Source organism: Euprymna scolopes, chromosome 30 (assembly GCF_053919585.1).
Source record: "Euprymna scolopes isolate OS-2025 chromosome 30, ASM5391958v1, whole genome shotgun sequence".
Taxonomy (NCBI): domain Eukaryota; kingdom Metazoa; phylum Mollusca; class Cephalopoda; order Sepiida; family Sepiolidae; genus Euprymna; species Euprymna scolopes.
This window is the reverse complement of record NC_136511.1, coordinates 36,440,950-36,459,407: the sequence shown is the minus strand read 5'-3', so window position 1 is coordinate 36,459,407 and position 18,458 is coordinate 36,440,950. Positions and strand designations below refer to the sequence as shown.

General features: G+C 35.5%; 1 protein-coding gene across 1 annotated transcript in view; it reads right to left on the bottom strand.

The window, feature by feature from the left end:
* Positions 1 to 3,036: 3,036 nt before the first annotated feature.
* Positions 3,037 to 18,458, bottom strand: part of LOC145254505 (hemocyanin G-type, units Oda to Odg-like) — a 44,780-nt gene continuing 29,358 nt past the window's right edge. The window contains exons 10-13 of the mRNA XM_080113030.1: positions 13,801 to 14,462; positions 11,464 to 12,046; positions 4,951 to 6,173; positions 3,037 to 3,081 (exon numbers count right to left, since the gene is read on the bottom strand). Of these exons, the coding sequence (XP_079969156.1) occupies positions 3,037 to 3,081; positions 4,951 to 6,173; positions 11,464 to 12,046; positions 13,801 to 14,462 (2,513 nt within the window). The remainder of the gene's footprint in view (positions 3,082 to 4,950; positions 6,174 to 11,463; positions 12,047 to 13,800; positions 14,463 to 18,458) is intronic.

Below are 18,458 nucleotides of genomic sequence, written 5' to 3'. Positions count from 1 at the left end.
CTTAAACCGATGATTGCCGGTCTCGCCCGATTCATGCTTGACGGGTAAGATAACCAGTGAAATATAATGAGGTTAATAGAAGAATGCTCAATACGGAAGTAGAGAAAGTTACACTTTCAATACTAGAAGACCGAAACATGACTGTGTAGCAACAAATTACTGCTTATATAAAGATAAGCAGTAATTTGTTGCTACACAGTCATGAGCATGTTTCGGTCTTCTAGTATTTAGTAACTAGAGACCTCTTCATGCAACAACACTGATATTCAAAATCGGAATTGTATAACAACAAATTACTGCTTATGCAAAGACAAATTATATATATATATATATATATATATATATATATATATATATATATATATATATATAGTTCTTCCAGATTGAAAATATTCAAAAAATTAGAATCATTGAATTCCGACAAGGGTCATTGATAGTACTCAATCAAAGAGAGCAAATTTATCATTTTTATTTTCTTTATATAAATATAGTCACATATTTCTACGATGTGCAAGCCGTTTCATTAGGCAAGAAAAAATTTTGAAAATTAAAAAAGTGAAAAAATGTTTATTTTAGGGGAAGAAATATTTTATCATGTCTAACGTGTAGCATGGTTTATTCTACTTTTAATTCATGACCCAGGGGAAAAAACATGTTTAAACGCGCGAAGCGAATGCCTGAAAAGTTGTATACACAGAAGGAAAGCACTCTTTATAAACTGGGACAGTAAAAAAGATAAAACCCGAATAAAAAACAATATTTTTATTTTTAAATTTATATGTTTTTAAGTTAAATGGTAAACAGCAATAAATAAATAAATAAAATAAATAAAAGTTCAGCTAGAATTCGTGATAGTTAACGTTCTCTCTGTTAACTTCCAGGACGCGTTTTCCCCACCACCCTTGCCAACAGGCATTTTATTAGAAAACTAATTCCATTCCATTTGCATATGTGTGCAGTGGACGATAAGATCTCGTGCGATTCCACGAGACTTCACCTTCTAAATCCAGGCTTGCCATCTTTAATCTCTCTCTCCCCTCTCTCTCTCTCTCACTCTCTCAGATCCCATCTGAAGGTAAGTCGTATAGCCACATAATGCGCACACACGTGGGCGCTTTTTTCTTTGCTTGTTAAATTCAACTCTACAATTTTATAAATTTTTAGTGAATTTTATTTATTTTAAAATTCATATATTTTATAATTTATAGATTTTATTATTATTTTTATTTATTTTAATTTTAAATTATTACATTGAATAGACAAAAAAGAGGAATATAATTGTATGATTTTAGTATAGTATAAAAATTTCTTAGGCTAGATAAGCATTCCCCAATAAAAACAAAGATTACATTTAAATTTTTTAATCTAATTTTAATATGAAATTTTAAATAAAAATTAAATTTGATATTCGAATTGATTTTAAATTTTAAATTGAAGTCAGTTTAATTTTAATTTAAATGTAAAATTGGAGTTAATATAAAAATTATAAAATAAATAAATTAGAGTTGGGTTTTAAATCGAATAAATTTGGATGGATTAGTTTTTAAAAATAAAATTTATATATGATAGGTTTCTTCAGGCTATTTAAAAGAAATTTACATTTTACCCGTGTTAAATAAGGCGGATGAAGAAATATAAAAATGGTATATGGTATAATAATTATGTTTATTATTATTTTTATTCAACATTATTCTCCCTACTATCGTAGGAAGAATAATGGTGAAAATAATGGTGAATAAAAATAATAATAAAAATAATTATTATCAAATTTGAATTGGCTTTCAGAACTTTGCAAGGTCATTCCTTGGGACTAGTAGGAAGTTAAGTTTAAAAAAAGGTTCGGTTTAATATTAAAAAGAGCATAAAATTGATAGATTTAAAAAAAGATATTTTCATAGGGTACGCGTTCAAACATATTAAAATAACAATATAACGGAAAATTTTTAAATATATAAATTCCTCTTTTTTTAATTTTCTTTTCCACTTTATTTTTCGTTTTCGTTTTCTTTTATTTTCTTTAGCGTCCAAAACATTAAACGGAAAATTTTTATTATTAAATTATTTCAAATTTAAATTTTCAGAAAAACGTGATTCGAACGAGATCTTGTAATGTATGCATATGTTTACAATTCCGGTTATAAAAGAGAGAGCGAGATGGGTATCTAAAACGGTCCTCTATTATCAGGTTTGAAACCGACGGTACTGATGACTTATCTCAACTAAACTTTCTGTAAATAAAAAATAAATAAATAATGCGCTCTTATTTTCGGAATTTTTCCTTAAAATAGAGCACTCTGCTGTAATCCTTTTTTTTTCCAAAAAAATATAACTAAGTATAATTTGGAATGTAGACTTTTTCATCTATAATATAAATCTCACCTGTCTGTTTAAATGTATGTATGCATGTATGTATGTATGCCTAAAAATTTCGACAGGTGACGAATTTTCACAAGATTGGCATCGTTTTGAAGCTTGACCCTTCCGGCAACAAATGTCGAAAAAGTTTGTATTGTTTGTGTTTTTCCCCCCTTTTTTCTTTTCCTTCTTTGTGGAAATATGTCACTAGAAAACCAAAGTCCATGTGGTCTTAAACAGTGAGTTTGTTTTCACATATTCAAATTGTGACTTGTGTGAAATGAATTAGCGAGTTTTCAAAAATTCGATATTTTTTTAAATCTGCGTTGTATTGATTTGTTAACTTACAAATTGTAATTCAAAATTACGCAATGCTTACACTCTAATCTCTAATAATGATGATGATTCCAGGGGTTTTACCAAAGAGCATATCTTAATCGAAAGAAATGGACAATAATGGAAATCTCTAGAGGCATATTGTCACTTAGTCTCCAAAGAACATCAGTTGTTATTGCCAGTAAGCAATCACTGATAATACTTTGTGAAAACTGTTAGTAAATAAATAATCAACTAAGAAACTCGTCTATAATTAAGTTACAAAAATGTTTATTGTATCAAAAGAAAATACATTGAATAGTTTTAACACTGTTCTTGTTTGAAAGAAGAATTCGTATCCGGAATTCACGTTCGATGTTTTCCTTTGATTTTAGTGATGACGTTGAGTACCTGAAAATAACAAGATGAAAAAAAAAAGATAAATAAAATATTAAAAAAAAAACGGTGATTGATTGGTGGTTCTTTCTTGTTAAAAGAAAATGGCGCCGATGGCGAAAAGAATAAAGAAATAGACCAGGGAAGAAGAAAAAAAGGTCATTGAAGGAAGTTCTACTGTCAAAGAAAATAATGCAACGCAAAGATTATGTTCATTTTATTGGATAAAAACAGATATTGTTGAGTGGAGTCCGTTCAATTCGTACGTTTAACAATAAAAAGGTTATTTTAAACGCGACAGACAAATGATAATGCTTTCTAAGAGTGACAGACAAAGAAGTGTGTTAGTTCAAACTTAAGCGTGAAAGACAAACGAAAATACCATTTCATACTTAAGCTTGACACAAAGAAGTCTGCTAGTTCAAACTTAAGCATGACAAACAAACAACGGTGCGAGTTCAACAATAAATGTTACAGACAAACGAAAATATGCTATTTCAAATTTGTGCGACAAAGCAAAGAAAAATGATATTACAAAACCAACCACGCGACAAACGAATAAAATGTTTTCTAAATTGGTAGAAAAATCGCCAGAAAGATCTCCTATGTATTGGGTTGATCCTCGCTTTTTTTTTTTTTTTTTTTTTTGTCAAATTTTGGTTTGGAAAATTCTATTTTGTAATAATTTCGCAATCTTTTTATTTTAGTTAATTTTATTTGATTCCTGTTTATTTTCACACCATTTTAATGTCAAGTCAAGAACACTTAACATTTTTGACACGTTTTTTTTTGTTGCTTTTATTTGTTTTTGCTTTTTGGTTTTTGCTTTTTTTTTTAAATTTGTACCATCGATATATTTAAAATCATCTTGAACCTTTGATAAACTTATAAACAACAAGGAAGAAAATGTATTATTAATGCATTATTATATTTATTATTGCAGTTTTTAACGTATAAATAAACGATAGAAACTTAATAGATTCTTAACGGCACCTTTTGAAAGCTAGGTATTCCTTAGTGCCCCGATTGTCGTGGTTGTCCGCCCCCCCCAGCATGGCCAGTAAAATGATTTGGTGACTTGCCCGTAAGCGGAGGGACACGCCGAAATAAGCAACCAGAATGCAATCCCACAATTCCCTTTCTTTTCTCTGCCTCTTTTGATTTCGGGAACCATGGGGTAAGACGTATGTTTTTGTCTCTCCGTAAATGAGAAGCGGGGGCACCCCTCCCTCAGCACTAGTTAGGGCTAGTTAGTTTTAAAGAGCTAATTGTGAAAATTAATTATGATCTGTAATTTGTAATTATGGTCTGTAATTTGTTTTGTGATATATTGTAATATTTTGTTCGTAAAATAAATAGACAAGATTATTTCTCATATATATTGCAATCTGTGTCGTGTGTTTTTGTGTCTGCCTTAAATGTCAGCGTTAAAATGTTGAGACGGTTCTGGCAAACTTTTAAATTTCATTTTCCAAAAAGGAAAACACTTTGGGTTTCTAAATTTTTAATATATTCAAATTACAATGCTCCAGGACGATTCCAGTAAAGGGAACCACCAGAGCGAAGACGTAGTCCCGAGTGAAGGAGCCAGCCACACCCAACATCCCAGGTATAACTGTAATCCTCACATAGACAAAAAGACGTCTAACCAATAGATATTGTTGACTCGCCCATCGTCTCCAGGACATTTAATGTAACACGTGTGTCGGTCACGCCAATGACCGACTTATAGGGCTACACATTCAAACTGCGCGCTTAGCGATAAAAATCCCATTTCAAACAGAAGCATGAGGAAGCAACGAACTGACTAACAAATAAATGTCAGAGAGATAAAAATTGTTTTTCCTGAAAATAAAAAAGTCTATTAATTAATGAATATGAAACATAAAACTCACCGGTTCCTGGTTTGAAAAGCACCGTCGCCGGTGGAAGAAGGTTTGAAGGCATTATTTTGCCATCGATGCCCGTAATGGTGACCTTGATATCGAAATTGTCATGAGCATCGAGACGAAGATGAATTAAACTCTTGGAGATGTCGTACAAGAAGAGTCTGTCAAACGCCCAGAACATTTCGTGTTCTCCTCCCAAAATGGCGAAAGTGCCACCGAATGCGCATCTACCATCTTTGCGGCAAACATCAAAGGTAACATCGGCCGATCGTCCAATCGTTCTCAAGAGGAATCCAGCAAAAACTCTGTCTTTCTCCTGATTCTTCTTTAATTGCACGTCCAATTGAGAAATGGTCATTCCATCAAAGATAAGGTTGTCGTAATCGTAGTGCAGGTCGTGGTAGTCAAATGATTTGAATCCAGTCGCGTGATCGTGTGTTTCAGCGTTGTCGTTGCTTTCAGAGCTGAAAGGCATCAATGGTTTCTTTAATTTGTTGATCTCACAGTTGGCCGTGTTATAAGGCAATCCTCGGTACTTTTGAAGAGCCTGCCAAATAGCCCAGATACGATCTGTGTTGGAGTGGTGCAAGTAGAAGAGGGGATCGTAAGAAGTGTAGTGGAGTGTCGACATGCCATACGGACTGCTGCCTCCTACCCAGGAATGAATGGCGTTATGGCCTATCTCGAATTGGATTTCAAAATCGCAAAAGTCAGTCTGTTCGAGAGCAAATGCTATTTGTCGGTAGAAGAATGAATGGTCATCTTGTTCTGGGTCATCGAACAACTGTGGTCTTGGTGCTCGTGTTGTGTCGGTATTGGCCACATCGATGTGAGCATGATGGAATGGATTGTTTTCAGTTCGAGTGACTAATGTTGGCAAACTGGTGAATGCTGATGTCCAATCCCAATAAGGAATACCAATTGTTGCACCTTTGTTTTTCATGGCGTCTTCCATTTGTTTGACGAACAGTCTGTGCCAGTGAGGGAAGGTAACCATTCCGTGTTGGCAGCAAGCGTATGCTGTTCCGTTGGGGTAGTGGCAGCTGAGTGGCATGCCGTGGAAAGCGGCGATCTTCTGGTAACCATGTTCACTCGTGTCAGCTTGTACAGCGGCCAGGGCTTCTCTCAGGTTATCGATCTCAGATGGAGTCAAGCTGTTCACGTTCTTTCGGACAACGCTTCCGATCTTGTGTTCTTCAACAGTCTGAACAACGGCACCTAAGATCGAAAAACAAACAAAAGATTTAGAGAAATCATCACAATATCCATATTCGAACAAGATTGCTTCATACACCCAAGACGTTCAACAATAGTTTTATTGCAACATCAGATCGAAAGTTATATCGGAAGCAGCAGCAGTGAATATTGTTTCAAGTATTGATTTTAAATTAGACGAACTCTCTAATCAGCAGTATTTTTCAGTCAACGGCAAACGCACACTACTCCCTATCTACTTTTACACGTACTATAAAACCCCAAGCACAACCTTCTTTCTCTGCATCAGAATGTATTTCAAAATAAACTTTGTTTAACAGCTAAAAACAAGTCGTACACGCAAAGAGCGACATTCACAAACTGCTGTATATACATACTGGTAGTGCGTGGACACACACACACACACACACACACACACACACACACACACACACACACACACACACACATATATATATATACTTTTAAAATGATATGAATTTGTTAGTCTAATTTATCTGAAGGAAAGAAAACTAGATTCTGTATCAAAAATATTTTTGTTCATTCATTTTGTGGGAGGTGGTGTTTGATCAATACTGCCAAGGAACCATGATTTATTATAGTGTTTTGTTTTTAAATCTCCGGAAGTTTTTCATGATAAACAACTGATGATCCCTTTAAGAATATCGGTACTATTGTTTGTTTATGTAAGTAAAACGGTTCAGCGATGCAGGAAATTAACTGACTTGCTGACAACATAATTTTTCAACGAACACATTTTGAATAGTTTTAAAGATTTTAAAGAAACTTCCAAAACTATATATATATATATATATATATATATATATACACGGACACACGCACGCGCGTGCGCACACACACACGCACACACATACGCACACACACACGCACAAACTCTTGCACTGGCACACAAGAAGCAACCTAATATACATACACATCTAAAATACATACCAACTTTTTCACAAAGTCTCACGGCGTCAGCCATAATAAGCGTAGTTACTTATATTCTTGCACATTAAATCTTCCTATTCTATTGCGCTGTTTCTGGACGTTCTGAACACTCATTCATTGCAAATTCTAACAAGTTGTAAACAAAATCGATATATTTTTATATAGACTTTGCTAATCTCTCGGCAAGAAGCAAAGTGTAGTATTTGCTGATCTTTTCTTTGCATAGTCAGCGAAAAAGAAATCCTTCTAGACTGAGGCGATTTTAATTTTTCTCTCAATCCAGGGTGTGTCTTTTGGGAAGTACTATTTTCACACGATAAAAACTCATCTGACGTCAGACTCTGCCCTAGTGGGGAGGAAAATAAATAGGTACTTTGTCATAATTTAAAAATGTTTTTATTATTTCTGCATTTTACTTGAATGAATTATTTTTATAAAATTAAAAATAAAATGAAGAAACAAATGAAATATAAAGAAAATATTAAATTCATAGAAATTTAATAACAACAACAACAACAACAACAACAACAACAACAACAATAATAATAATAATAATAATAATAATAATAATAATAATAATAGATACATTGATTTATTTCTATTTTTCTATTAAACACAACTATTTTATTTTGAAATTCAGCCTCGGCTGATCCACTCTCCGACCTTCTTCCCTGTCAACATTGGTGGTGAAAATAACCGAAAAGTGAAAATCTACACCATTTAACTTTCTAAAAATAAATATCTGATTATGTTTTCAATGCGTAGAAATGTAAAATCGCGAGATAGCAGGGAGACACGACGCTACCCGGGATTGAATGAGGATTAACGAACGTTCCGTACCATACTTTCGTTGTCTTTGAAATCGGTGAAATCGATTGATTGCCTGCTCTAGTTGGAGACCGACTGAAATGCACCGGGAAGAAACTTCACATGCCTTCCCGCAGTGATTTAATGCATAATACATTGTAGTCTACATTGCACTGTAGAGAACGTACTGTTGATTTTATAAAATTATTTTCATATAACGGCTTCAATTAAAGTTTAAAACGCAAAGGTCAATTATCATGGTTCAATTGGGTTCTCAACAAAAACATTCATTTCGAACGCGCTCCTGTAAGAACCAACTGTTGATTTTATACGCCATGCCCTTGTGCTTGTGCGGTAATAAAACTTCTCAAATGCACTTGTTACGTTTATAAGGTGTTAACTTTGTTGAAAATCGGACTGTTTTTCCTTCAATCGGATTTTTCAATTATCGATTACCGATTTTCGATACTTATCGGAAGCATTTTGATACAAAACCTATATGAGAACACTCCCAGGTACATAAAGTACATTTGTGTGAAAAAAATTTTTTTAACTCGGCCTAGTTTCTATAGGAAACTCCCCCTCTCTTTCTCTCTCTCTCTCTCTCTTTCTCTCTCCCTCTCTCTCTCTCTCTCTCACACACACACACACAAACAAAGTGCCTTTTATATATAAGGAGAAATATCTGTACCTTCTATGTCTGCTAAGTAAAGGTAAGGAGCTTGGAAGCTAACAAATACATGTTTATATACTTGTTTGTGTTGGTTAACATTTCGTTGACCTTCGCAACGAGTTTATTGATAAAAAATAAATACTTTATGGCAGCAGATAATGTTTTCAACTTCTTATGCAAATATTCAATATATGACAATTTTACGATTAATTACGAAAGCAGTTGAAAACATTATTAATTTATTATTTGTTTTAATAATAATAACACATATTTTTCATATAAACAATTTTTTTAACATAAAAATAATATTACTTGTTTTGATCGGACTATCGTTGTCATCTTGAGTGTTATTTGTGCAACCTTTCAGTTGGTGTAGCCTCCGACCTTCATCAGGTATGCTGGTCGCTATCTTGGAAAAGAAATGTCGGAAGATATACCGAACGAAACGTTACTCAAATAACACTCAAGATGAGAATAATAGTCCGATCCAAACAAGTAATAGAAACATTCACCTAAAAAAATTCAGAATGGTAATAAAAGTAATAGTCAAAAATTTAAATAAAAAAACATCTTCATCAGTTTTATATTAATAATATTGTATTTCACTAATGTAAAATACAATTACGTTTTCATTACGTAATATGTTTACAATTACGTTTTCATTACGTAATATGTTTCAAGATATCTCACTAATGATGCAGTTCTCTATCTGTATAAAAGCCAAGTACGTCCAAGGATGAAGTACAGCTGCCACATCTGGGCAGGAACTGCTAAAAACAGCCTATCCTGCCTTGACAGAGTACAAAATAGACTTCGTGGCTTAGTGGGGGTGACCTTTTCTCTTCCCTGCAACCTCTCTCCCACAGAAGAGATGTTGCGAGCCTGTCTTTGTTTTATCGTTATTTCTATGGCAAGTGCTCGTCTGAGCTCCAATCTCTGGTCCTCCCTCGCCAATCTTTCACGAAAAACACCCGCCTAGCTGAAACCACTGTCAGTAATTTTCCCAACTCTGTATCTGTGCCAAAATCAAAACGTAGATTCCATGAACAAAGCTTCTTTCTTAGAAGTGCACGCCTGTGGAACTCTCTTCCGTTTGCCTGTTCCCCACCTGACTACAACTTGGATGTCTTCAAGTCCAACATAAACAAATTCATGATGAACTGCTCCCTTAAGTAAGGCACTTTATTAAATCTCCAATACTATCTATTACTACTATACTCTCCCATTGATTACTATACACGAAATAACCCTTTTCCCAAGTGGCTTCCGGGCCTTCATAAGTGGTGACCTCCATGTAAAAAACAAAAATTGTAATGTTACCAAAATAGTTCACTGGCTTTCTGAGTACGCTGTTGAATATTGTTATGGAATAAGTTGCTTTTCCCGCTTCAGTAATAATGGACGTATCTAGAGCCGATAACTATAGTTAGATCTAAATATAGATGTAACGATTCGTAGCAGTTATGCCCCAGAATCATGACGTATACTTCTGTAACACATTTTTGTTAATACACTTTTTTGTTAATTATACCACTGTGTTCGTTTTCATTATTACCGTTCTATGGGAAGCGTACCAGCACTATTGCTATGAGTAAAGTAAGGCGCCTTCTTCTCTCCGCTAGTCTGTGGGGGGCCCTTGGATATGATCGAGAACCAACTTACCCCCCCCCCATCAGGGTAACGCAGGTGACTGATGTAATATGGAAGCAAACAGAAATAATTCTGTTCATGGTTTCGCACTCCGTTGTGCTGAGCATTAGATACCTCTGAATACAATGGTCAGTGCTCGGACAATGAAACTGCAACCTACTCTCTATACAACTGTCTGTACAACTGCAAAGAAAACCATGGCAATACATTACTCTTTATTCGAGACATAGGGTGAATAGGATTCTGAATCAGAACACGTCGCTCGGTAGGAATGAGCAACAATGAATTCATGAATGCCCTGAGGTGGATAGATAGATTGAGAGCCGCAGCCGTCGATGCCAGGACACTACTTTATTGTGCTTGTTTGGACTAGCACCAGCTTGCCAGGTTACAAAAGTCTTGCAATTATTTTCGATTATACATCAGTAAACATGATTGGTTTATTATATTTTTAACATTTTCTTATGCTGATCTACTCCTTTACGTTATTATATGAACTCATCCTGATGCTATGAATAATAAGAATGGTGGTAACAGAGAGAATCTATATGTTCAATGCGTAAGTAGTCTCTGACAACCCATCACTTCCGTACTTTCTATAAATACATGCTTTTGTTTATTACCTATTTTTTCTTAGTTCTTTTAGGCCGTTTAAATGAACACGTTTTAAGATACTTAATATGATATTCCAAATGAATAATATCTGAATCACTGGGTTTTATGTTATTGTCATCTACCCTATTGTCTCAAAACCAGTCGCTGACAACACATTACTTCAATACTTTTTGTTAGGAAGTGATGGTGGTCAAGTGGTTGACGGCACGGACTGATGACCTGTTTTTTTCCAGGTTCAAATCCATTTCGTTCTACAAAAATCTCACTTTCAATTAGGATGTTGGCAACCTTCGAGTGATTCCTACCGGAAGTTCCCGATATCTTTCTAGAAAGAATTCCGACTAGAAAAATATCGGAGAAACCAATGCCAATACTCGAATCTTCAGATTCATACGATGTGATGATGAATATTTTCTGAAATTGCATACTTTTAAAACTACCTCCATGTTATCTTTTTTTTCTTTTCAGTTTTTTCTTTAAAGCCTCAATATGTTTTGAGATTAATAATACGAGGTCCCAAATGAATAATATGTGAACCACGTGGGTTACTGAATTTTCTAATTGGGGAAGATAATACATAATTGGATTTATATTTACCTTTGGCAGGAACGTAGATGAGCGATGGTTTGGGCAATTTACTGGCGTCTAAAACAGTTCCATCGACGGATTGGATCTCAATTTCCAGATGAATCTTGCTGTCGTGTTCAAAGAGGGCCTCCATTGGAATGTGCATTTTCTTGAGGACGTCGGTGATGTCCATCTTATAAGTTCTGTCAAAGTGCCAAGGCATTTCGGTTTCTCCGCCCAACACGAAGAGGACGCCAGCATTTGTGCACGCGTTCTCATTGCACACTTTCAGGTGGACGTCGGCCGACGTGTGAATGCCATGCAGCAAGAAGGCGGCAAACGCCCGGTCGTGGGTTTTCTGTTTCTGAATGGCCGTTTCCAATTGAGCTGTGCTCATTCCGTGGAAGTCTAGATTATCATATTTGTAACCAAGTCCCTTATAGTCGAACAGCTTGCTTGGTGTGGACACGGCTCTGGTGTGGGGATTCGGGTTCGATTCCCAAGTGAATGGTTTCATCGGGAAAGACATCTGATCTAATGCGCAGTAGGCTTTGTCGTGGGGTAAGTTGCGGTATTGTTGCAGATCTTGCCAAATAACCCAGAGACGATCGACCTGTAAACCAAAACAATAGAAAATAAATTATGTTTTACTTATCCGTTTTTTTTTTTGCATATAAATATGTTTACGTTATTTAATATCGAAACCAAATAAATATCGTTAACGATTTATTACATACAATTAATTGAACAAAAGTTGTTTTTTTTACATCTATATATCTATAAAAGCGGAAATGTGTGTGAAGACACTTCTCAACCTATATACTCAACGAATATTAGAGCTACAGATTTGAAATGTGGTATATAAGGTACTCAGACATGTGGAAAACTTTAATCGGTTTGGTGACAGATATCTTATGTTAAGAATAAGTAGGTTTGAAAACACTTTTAAAGGGCGTGTCAAACTGGCCTAATGGTTATCGTACTTGACTTACTGTGTTTAGGTTTTGCTTTCGATCCCAGCTGGAGTATTTTTTTTTACAAGAAGTGAACTCTTTAGAAAAGACATAATACTCGCATGCGCATGTATTTTTTTTCCGATTTTTTACTTGGTGTTTTAAAGAAATTTAACTAACGTTTTATAACTACAATATTTTGTTTATAATAAATAAGAAATCTACATTAATAAAAAACATATACCATTTATGCGTATTTTATGACCGAGCAACGCCGGTCGGCATGATAATTTATATATATATATATATATATATATATATATATATATATATATATATATATATATATATATATATATATATATAAAGAGAGAGAGAGAGAGAGAGCTTGCTAGAATCTTGTCTCTTTATTCAAATGGGTATTTTCTAGCAATTGTAAACTATTCATTGTATACATTTAATTAAATACAATAAAACTCAGTGGACTGTCCGGCAAATCTTGCTTGCTTTAATCTTCAAATAATAGAAAAATGTCTGAATTTGTTTGTCGCCGTCTTAAATCTTAAACATCGTGACGTCATTTCTTGCGTCTTTTTCAAAAATAACAACTAAGGCTTGAACACTATATGTTTTAATTTCGATATTAGTTGATGGAACCCATGTCAAATTTTTTTAACTGTAGGAATCACTACTATATATTGGGTACAATATAATAATCAACAGAGGATTAGCTTTATAATAATAATAAATACGAAATCTGCATGCATTAAAATATCATATCGTGTATCTTACGACCGGGCAACGCCGGATGACCTTCTACTTCTTTACTATAACTTGATTATAATTCTAGATTCATAACTTTCATAACGTTATTAATGCATAAATCCGATAACAGATTCCATGTTCTCTACCATCATCAACTGGGCCAATAAATCAGCCGTTGATATATGCATATCCTTTGACAAGATCTGAAATGAGACGCTTCTCATTAGAATTAAATCATGCAGTATTTTTGAATGAATACTTAACATAATCCGATCATTCTCAGACAAGCCTTCGATGGCTGTACATGTAAGCAACATGGTATTAATGCGGGTTTGCTTCAGGGGGCGATTCTTGGACCTTTTTTTTATCTCTATCGATAAACGACACCCCCCTGATAAAATTTTGTCCGAGATGTTCATATTTGCTGATGACACCAGGTTCTATAGTAAGCTATACAGCGAACTATCTATATCTATCCTAACAACAAAACATATAAGCAAAAAAGAAATTGGGATTCATCTTGCTTCTAAAGTCGTCACAAAAATACAGTACGAAATAGTAAGTTACACAACGATATGTGAAATGGTCAGAATTTGATTGTTTAACGATGACGGAAAAGAGTGAAAATAGTGAAATGGTTGTTTCTTACCATTGAATGGTGGACGTAGAAGATGGGGTCGAAGGACGAAAAGACCAAGCTGGACATGGCGTATTTCTGATGACCACCGATGAGATAATGGATCGAGTTGTGGATCACTTCGAATTGGACTTCGAAGTCGCAATAGTCCTCCTGTTCAAACATCAACATCACTTGTTTATAGAGTAAAGATTCTTTGCCTTCTTTGGAGATGGAGAATAAATCCGGTTGGATGTCTCTCACGGTGTACGTCTCTTCGTTGGCGATGTAACCTCGCAGGAAAGGATTTTCAACGACCGTGTCAGTCCAGGCGTCGTAGTAGTCAGCATCGGCCAAAAGTTTTGGCAGATGAGCGGAAGGCATGGTCCAGTCCCAGTAGGGGATAGCTACATTGGCACCGTGGCGACGCATGGCATCTTCAAAGTGCAACAGATAGACTCTGTGCCAGTGTGGGAAGGTTGGCATACCGTGCAGGCAGCAGGCATATTCGGGGGCCTCTGGGGTCGGGCACATTTTAGATCCGTGGTATCCGGCGATGGTCTGGAAGCCGAAATCACTCTTGTCTTCCTTCAACAATTTCAAAGCAGACATGAGATTCTTAATATCTCTTTCTTCAAGGGAGGTGATGTCTCGTCGGATCTTGTTCAATGGAATCGCTACTTCAATATCGTGATCTGTAGAACGAGAAAGCAAATAATTTCATCACGTGAAGATAGTTTGAGTGTACTTAGGCAGCATTTTTTCATTTAAGCAAATATTATTAAAAATAGCCGAATATTACTGCTTAATTATACCTTTTATATTTTGCCAATTTTTGCTTTTTGTGTGTTAAAATCAAATCATTAATATAAGTACCATATGCATCACAAACTTTTTCGATTCTACGTCGAACCATCATCAGGTGAAAACGAAAAGTAACAAAAAAGCTGGAGGAAGCAAAACAATTTTAAGAGATAGCTGTGAATTAGGCGCCTAAGGTTAAATTAATGCCGTTTGCACACTGTTCCAGTAAATACGTTAAAGATTTAAATTTCATAATGCTATACGCGCGAGCGCGCGCGCGCGCGAGAGAGAGAGAGAGAGAGAGAGAGAGAGAGTAGATTAGTGTTCGGATAATGCTACAAAAAAGGGGAAATGCTTCTGTATTTTTATCAGTCGCTATTTCTGTCGTTACGCATCTCGTGGATTAAATATATAAACGTTTTTTACGGCTCGCATTCAAATGGAACTTAAGCTTTTGGACAATGATGAGGATTGTTAATTCATATACCAGCTTAGTAGTTGAACGGTTAGGAGCGCCGACTGCCGCCTAGGCGGTCGAATTTCAAACCTGGCCTGAGCTAGTTGCTAGCATAGCCGCACTGACGATGTATGCAAACATTGATGCGAGCGACTACATAAAGATAAACAAATGTACACATTCTTGTAGAAACGATTGTTAATTAATTATTAACGATTTTTTTATTAGATGATTGGTTTCATTTCACTATAATGCTGATGTCTATTTATACATTCTGCATAATTATGTAGCATTTCAGATGAAAGGATTCTTGCACATGGAAATATTTCTCTATTTCTCTCTCTCTCTCTCTCTCTCTCTCTCTCTCTCTATATATATATATATATATATATATATATATATATATATATATATATATATATATAACCCTAACCCCTCTTCTGTCCGAGGGCCGGGCCACATCCGTCGCTATCCTGGTTCACTGGAGCATACTTGTGATGTACTTCTGGCCGTGTTTGTCGCTCCCAGCTCACAGGACCATAGATGCAACCCAGCAGGGCTACATTCTTACTTGTCTAGTGGTGGACCCCTCAAGGATGACCAGACTTTCACTGGTCACTGGAAAATATCTCTCTGCTGCTCAGGGCACGCGAAATGTGCATGACCCTAAGTCCGTGTGGCAACATTGTCGATTTCGGTCGTCACTCTGGCTTCGTGCTGGATCCAGTCTATCTCTTTCATCATCTGGCGTCAGAGCATACTTGAAATAAACTGCATCTTCATTCACGCCGACAACCGAGAAAGAAGGAAAAACTCTGGGACATTTTTATATAACGAAACAAAATAATTATTCATAAATCGTTTTACACTTGTTTAGTCGAGGTCTTTGATTCAAGCTTCATGATGCAGGTTAAGTTCCTCTAATTAATTTCCCAGCTAAGAACAAGAGCTTTTCAACTTAGCTCTTATGAGGGTTTCGCCCCCCCCCCCGGAGGGGCGAGAGCGATGTGGACGCCTCGAATGCCAGTCAGTAAAAAAAAAAAAAAGGACTAAGGACCCTAACTCTAAAAAGCCAATCGTTTTTATCAAATCAGAAATTCCTCCTTCAACCTTTTTGGAGTTATTCTTTCTCTTTTTCCTTTCCTCACCCTCTCTTCTTTTATCGTATTAATTTGTACTCCCTTTCCTTTTTCTTCTTTTGAATTTCCTCCATCTCTCTGTTTCCCTAATTTCTACTCCTCCTCTCTCTTTCTTTTGTTCCGAACCTTCTCCCTCATTAATGACCATATCTCTCCCTAGGTTCAATTTATTTATTTATTTGTCCAACTAACTTATCACTTGGCTTGATGGTCTGGTAGTTAAATACAACAGGTGGGCCCAATGACAACATCTCACAGACACCAAAGCAGACCTTATGAACCCAAGTCATTGTACCTGTCTCACTCAATTAGTAGTTAAAATTCATTTTTTTACCAAATCCAACTAGAAAAACAATCTCTTGTTCCACGAATCATATTATTATATTATATTAGATTTTATATTTTCTTTTCTCATTGAAATAGATTTTATATTTACTTTTCTCATTGAAATAGATTTTATATTTTCTTTTCTCATTGAAATAGATTTTATATTTTCTTTTCTCATTGAAATAGATTTTATATTTTCTTTTCTCATTGAAATATTTACTCTTTTCTGGTGGACAGGAATCTCATAAACATCTGTTTTTCATCTCCCATCTTCTCTTCCTCTATTTGAAAAGCAAGATCATCTGGTGTCGCCAGGGATCTCGCCATATATATATATATATATATATATATATATATATATATATATATATGTGTGTGTGTGTGTGTGTGTGTATATATATATATACACACACACACACACATATATATATATATATATATATATATATGTATATGTATATGTATATATACACACACACATACACACGCACTCATATGCCCCATACGGCACAATCACGTTGACACATCGATTATCGCTAGATCACCGAAGTTAAGCAACGTTGAGCTTGGTCAGTATCAGATGGGTGACAATTTGGGAAGGTTAGGTGCTGTATGAACCGCGCCGAGTCGTAGAATTTTCCAGGTTGGTATCTAGGGGCGCATTAATTCACTGGGAGAGATTCACTCCTAGTCTTCATGAAGGCATGAATCTAGAAAAAGGTAACTCTGGTGTAAAAAAAACCCTGCTGTGTACTGTGTCATGTGACAGTCATCTGCACCGACAAAGGTTAGCAGTAATTCCAAAAAGTTTGGATGGTTCTACACAAAGTCTTCACCACTATAAACGAATCATTTGTGCGAATTTATGAACAACTCGGTTTTTGTGGCGGAAGCTCATACGTCGAAATCGACGGAGAGAGTCCAATATATATATATCCTGCCTTGATACAAAATAGACTTCATGGCTTAGTGGGGAATGCTCTCTTCTCTTCCCTGATATCTCTATCCCACAGAAGAGATGTTGCAAGTCTGTCTTTGCTTTATCGTTATTTCCATGGCAAGTGCTCATCCGACCTCCACTCTCTGCCCCTCCCCTCGCCAATCTTTCACGAAAAATACCTGTCTAGCTGAAACCACTGTCAGTAATTTTCCGCACTCTTTATCCGTGCCTAAATCAAAACGTAGATTCCATGAGCAAAGCTTCTTTCTTAGAAGTGCACGCCTGTGGAACTCTCTTCCGCTTGCCTGTTTCCCACCTGACTACAACTTGGATGTCTTCAAGTCCAACATAAACAAATTCCTGATGAATTGTCCCCTTAAGTAAGACACCTTATCAAATCTCCAATACTAACGATTACTACGATAGTATCCCATTGATTACTGTTCACGCAATAACCCTTATCCCCGAGTGGCTTCCGGGCCTTGATAAGTGATTCCTCCATGTATATATATATATATATATATATATATATATATATATATATATATACGTGTGTGTGTGTAAATGTATGGCTGTAAAACGTAAATAGAACTATGAGATGACTCATACGTGCGATTTAACATTGCGTCACTCTTCATTCAGATTACGTATATCGCTACAAAATCATTAGAATGTTTCGGTCAATAGTTACGAATAACTAAAGACCTCGACGGACGATAGTAGTCCGTTCTTATAAAGGCTCATATATGTAATAAAATAGGGCTTACGACACCAAAGTTTACAAAAATGTATTTTGTGTATCGCGTGATACGATGCCATTCATAAAAAGTGGAAAGAGAAAATGAAAAGAAAAGGGGAAGAAAAGGAAAATGAAGAGACGAGCCTTCTATTTGCTAATGAAAACATTCCTCCGTGGGAGGGAATAACAATAAATATGATTGGTTATCTAATTAAACTAATTGCTCAAGCATCTAAGTGGGATGATTCTACTACAGTGTAGTCCAATTACCATGAATATATATTC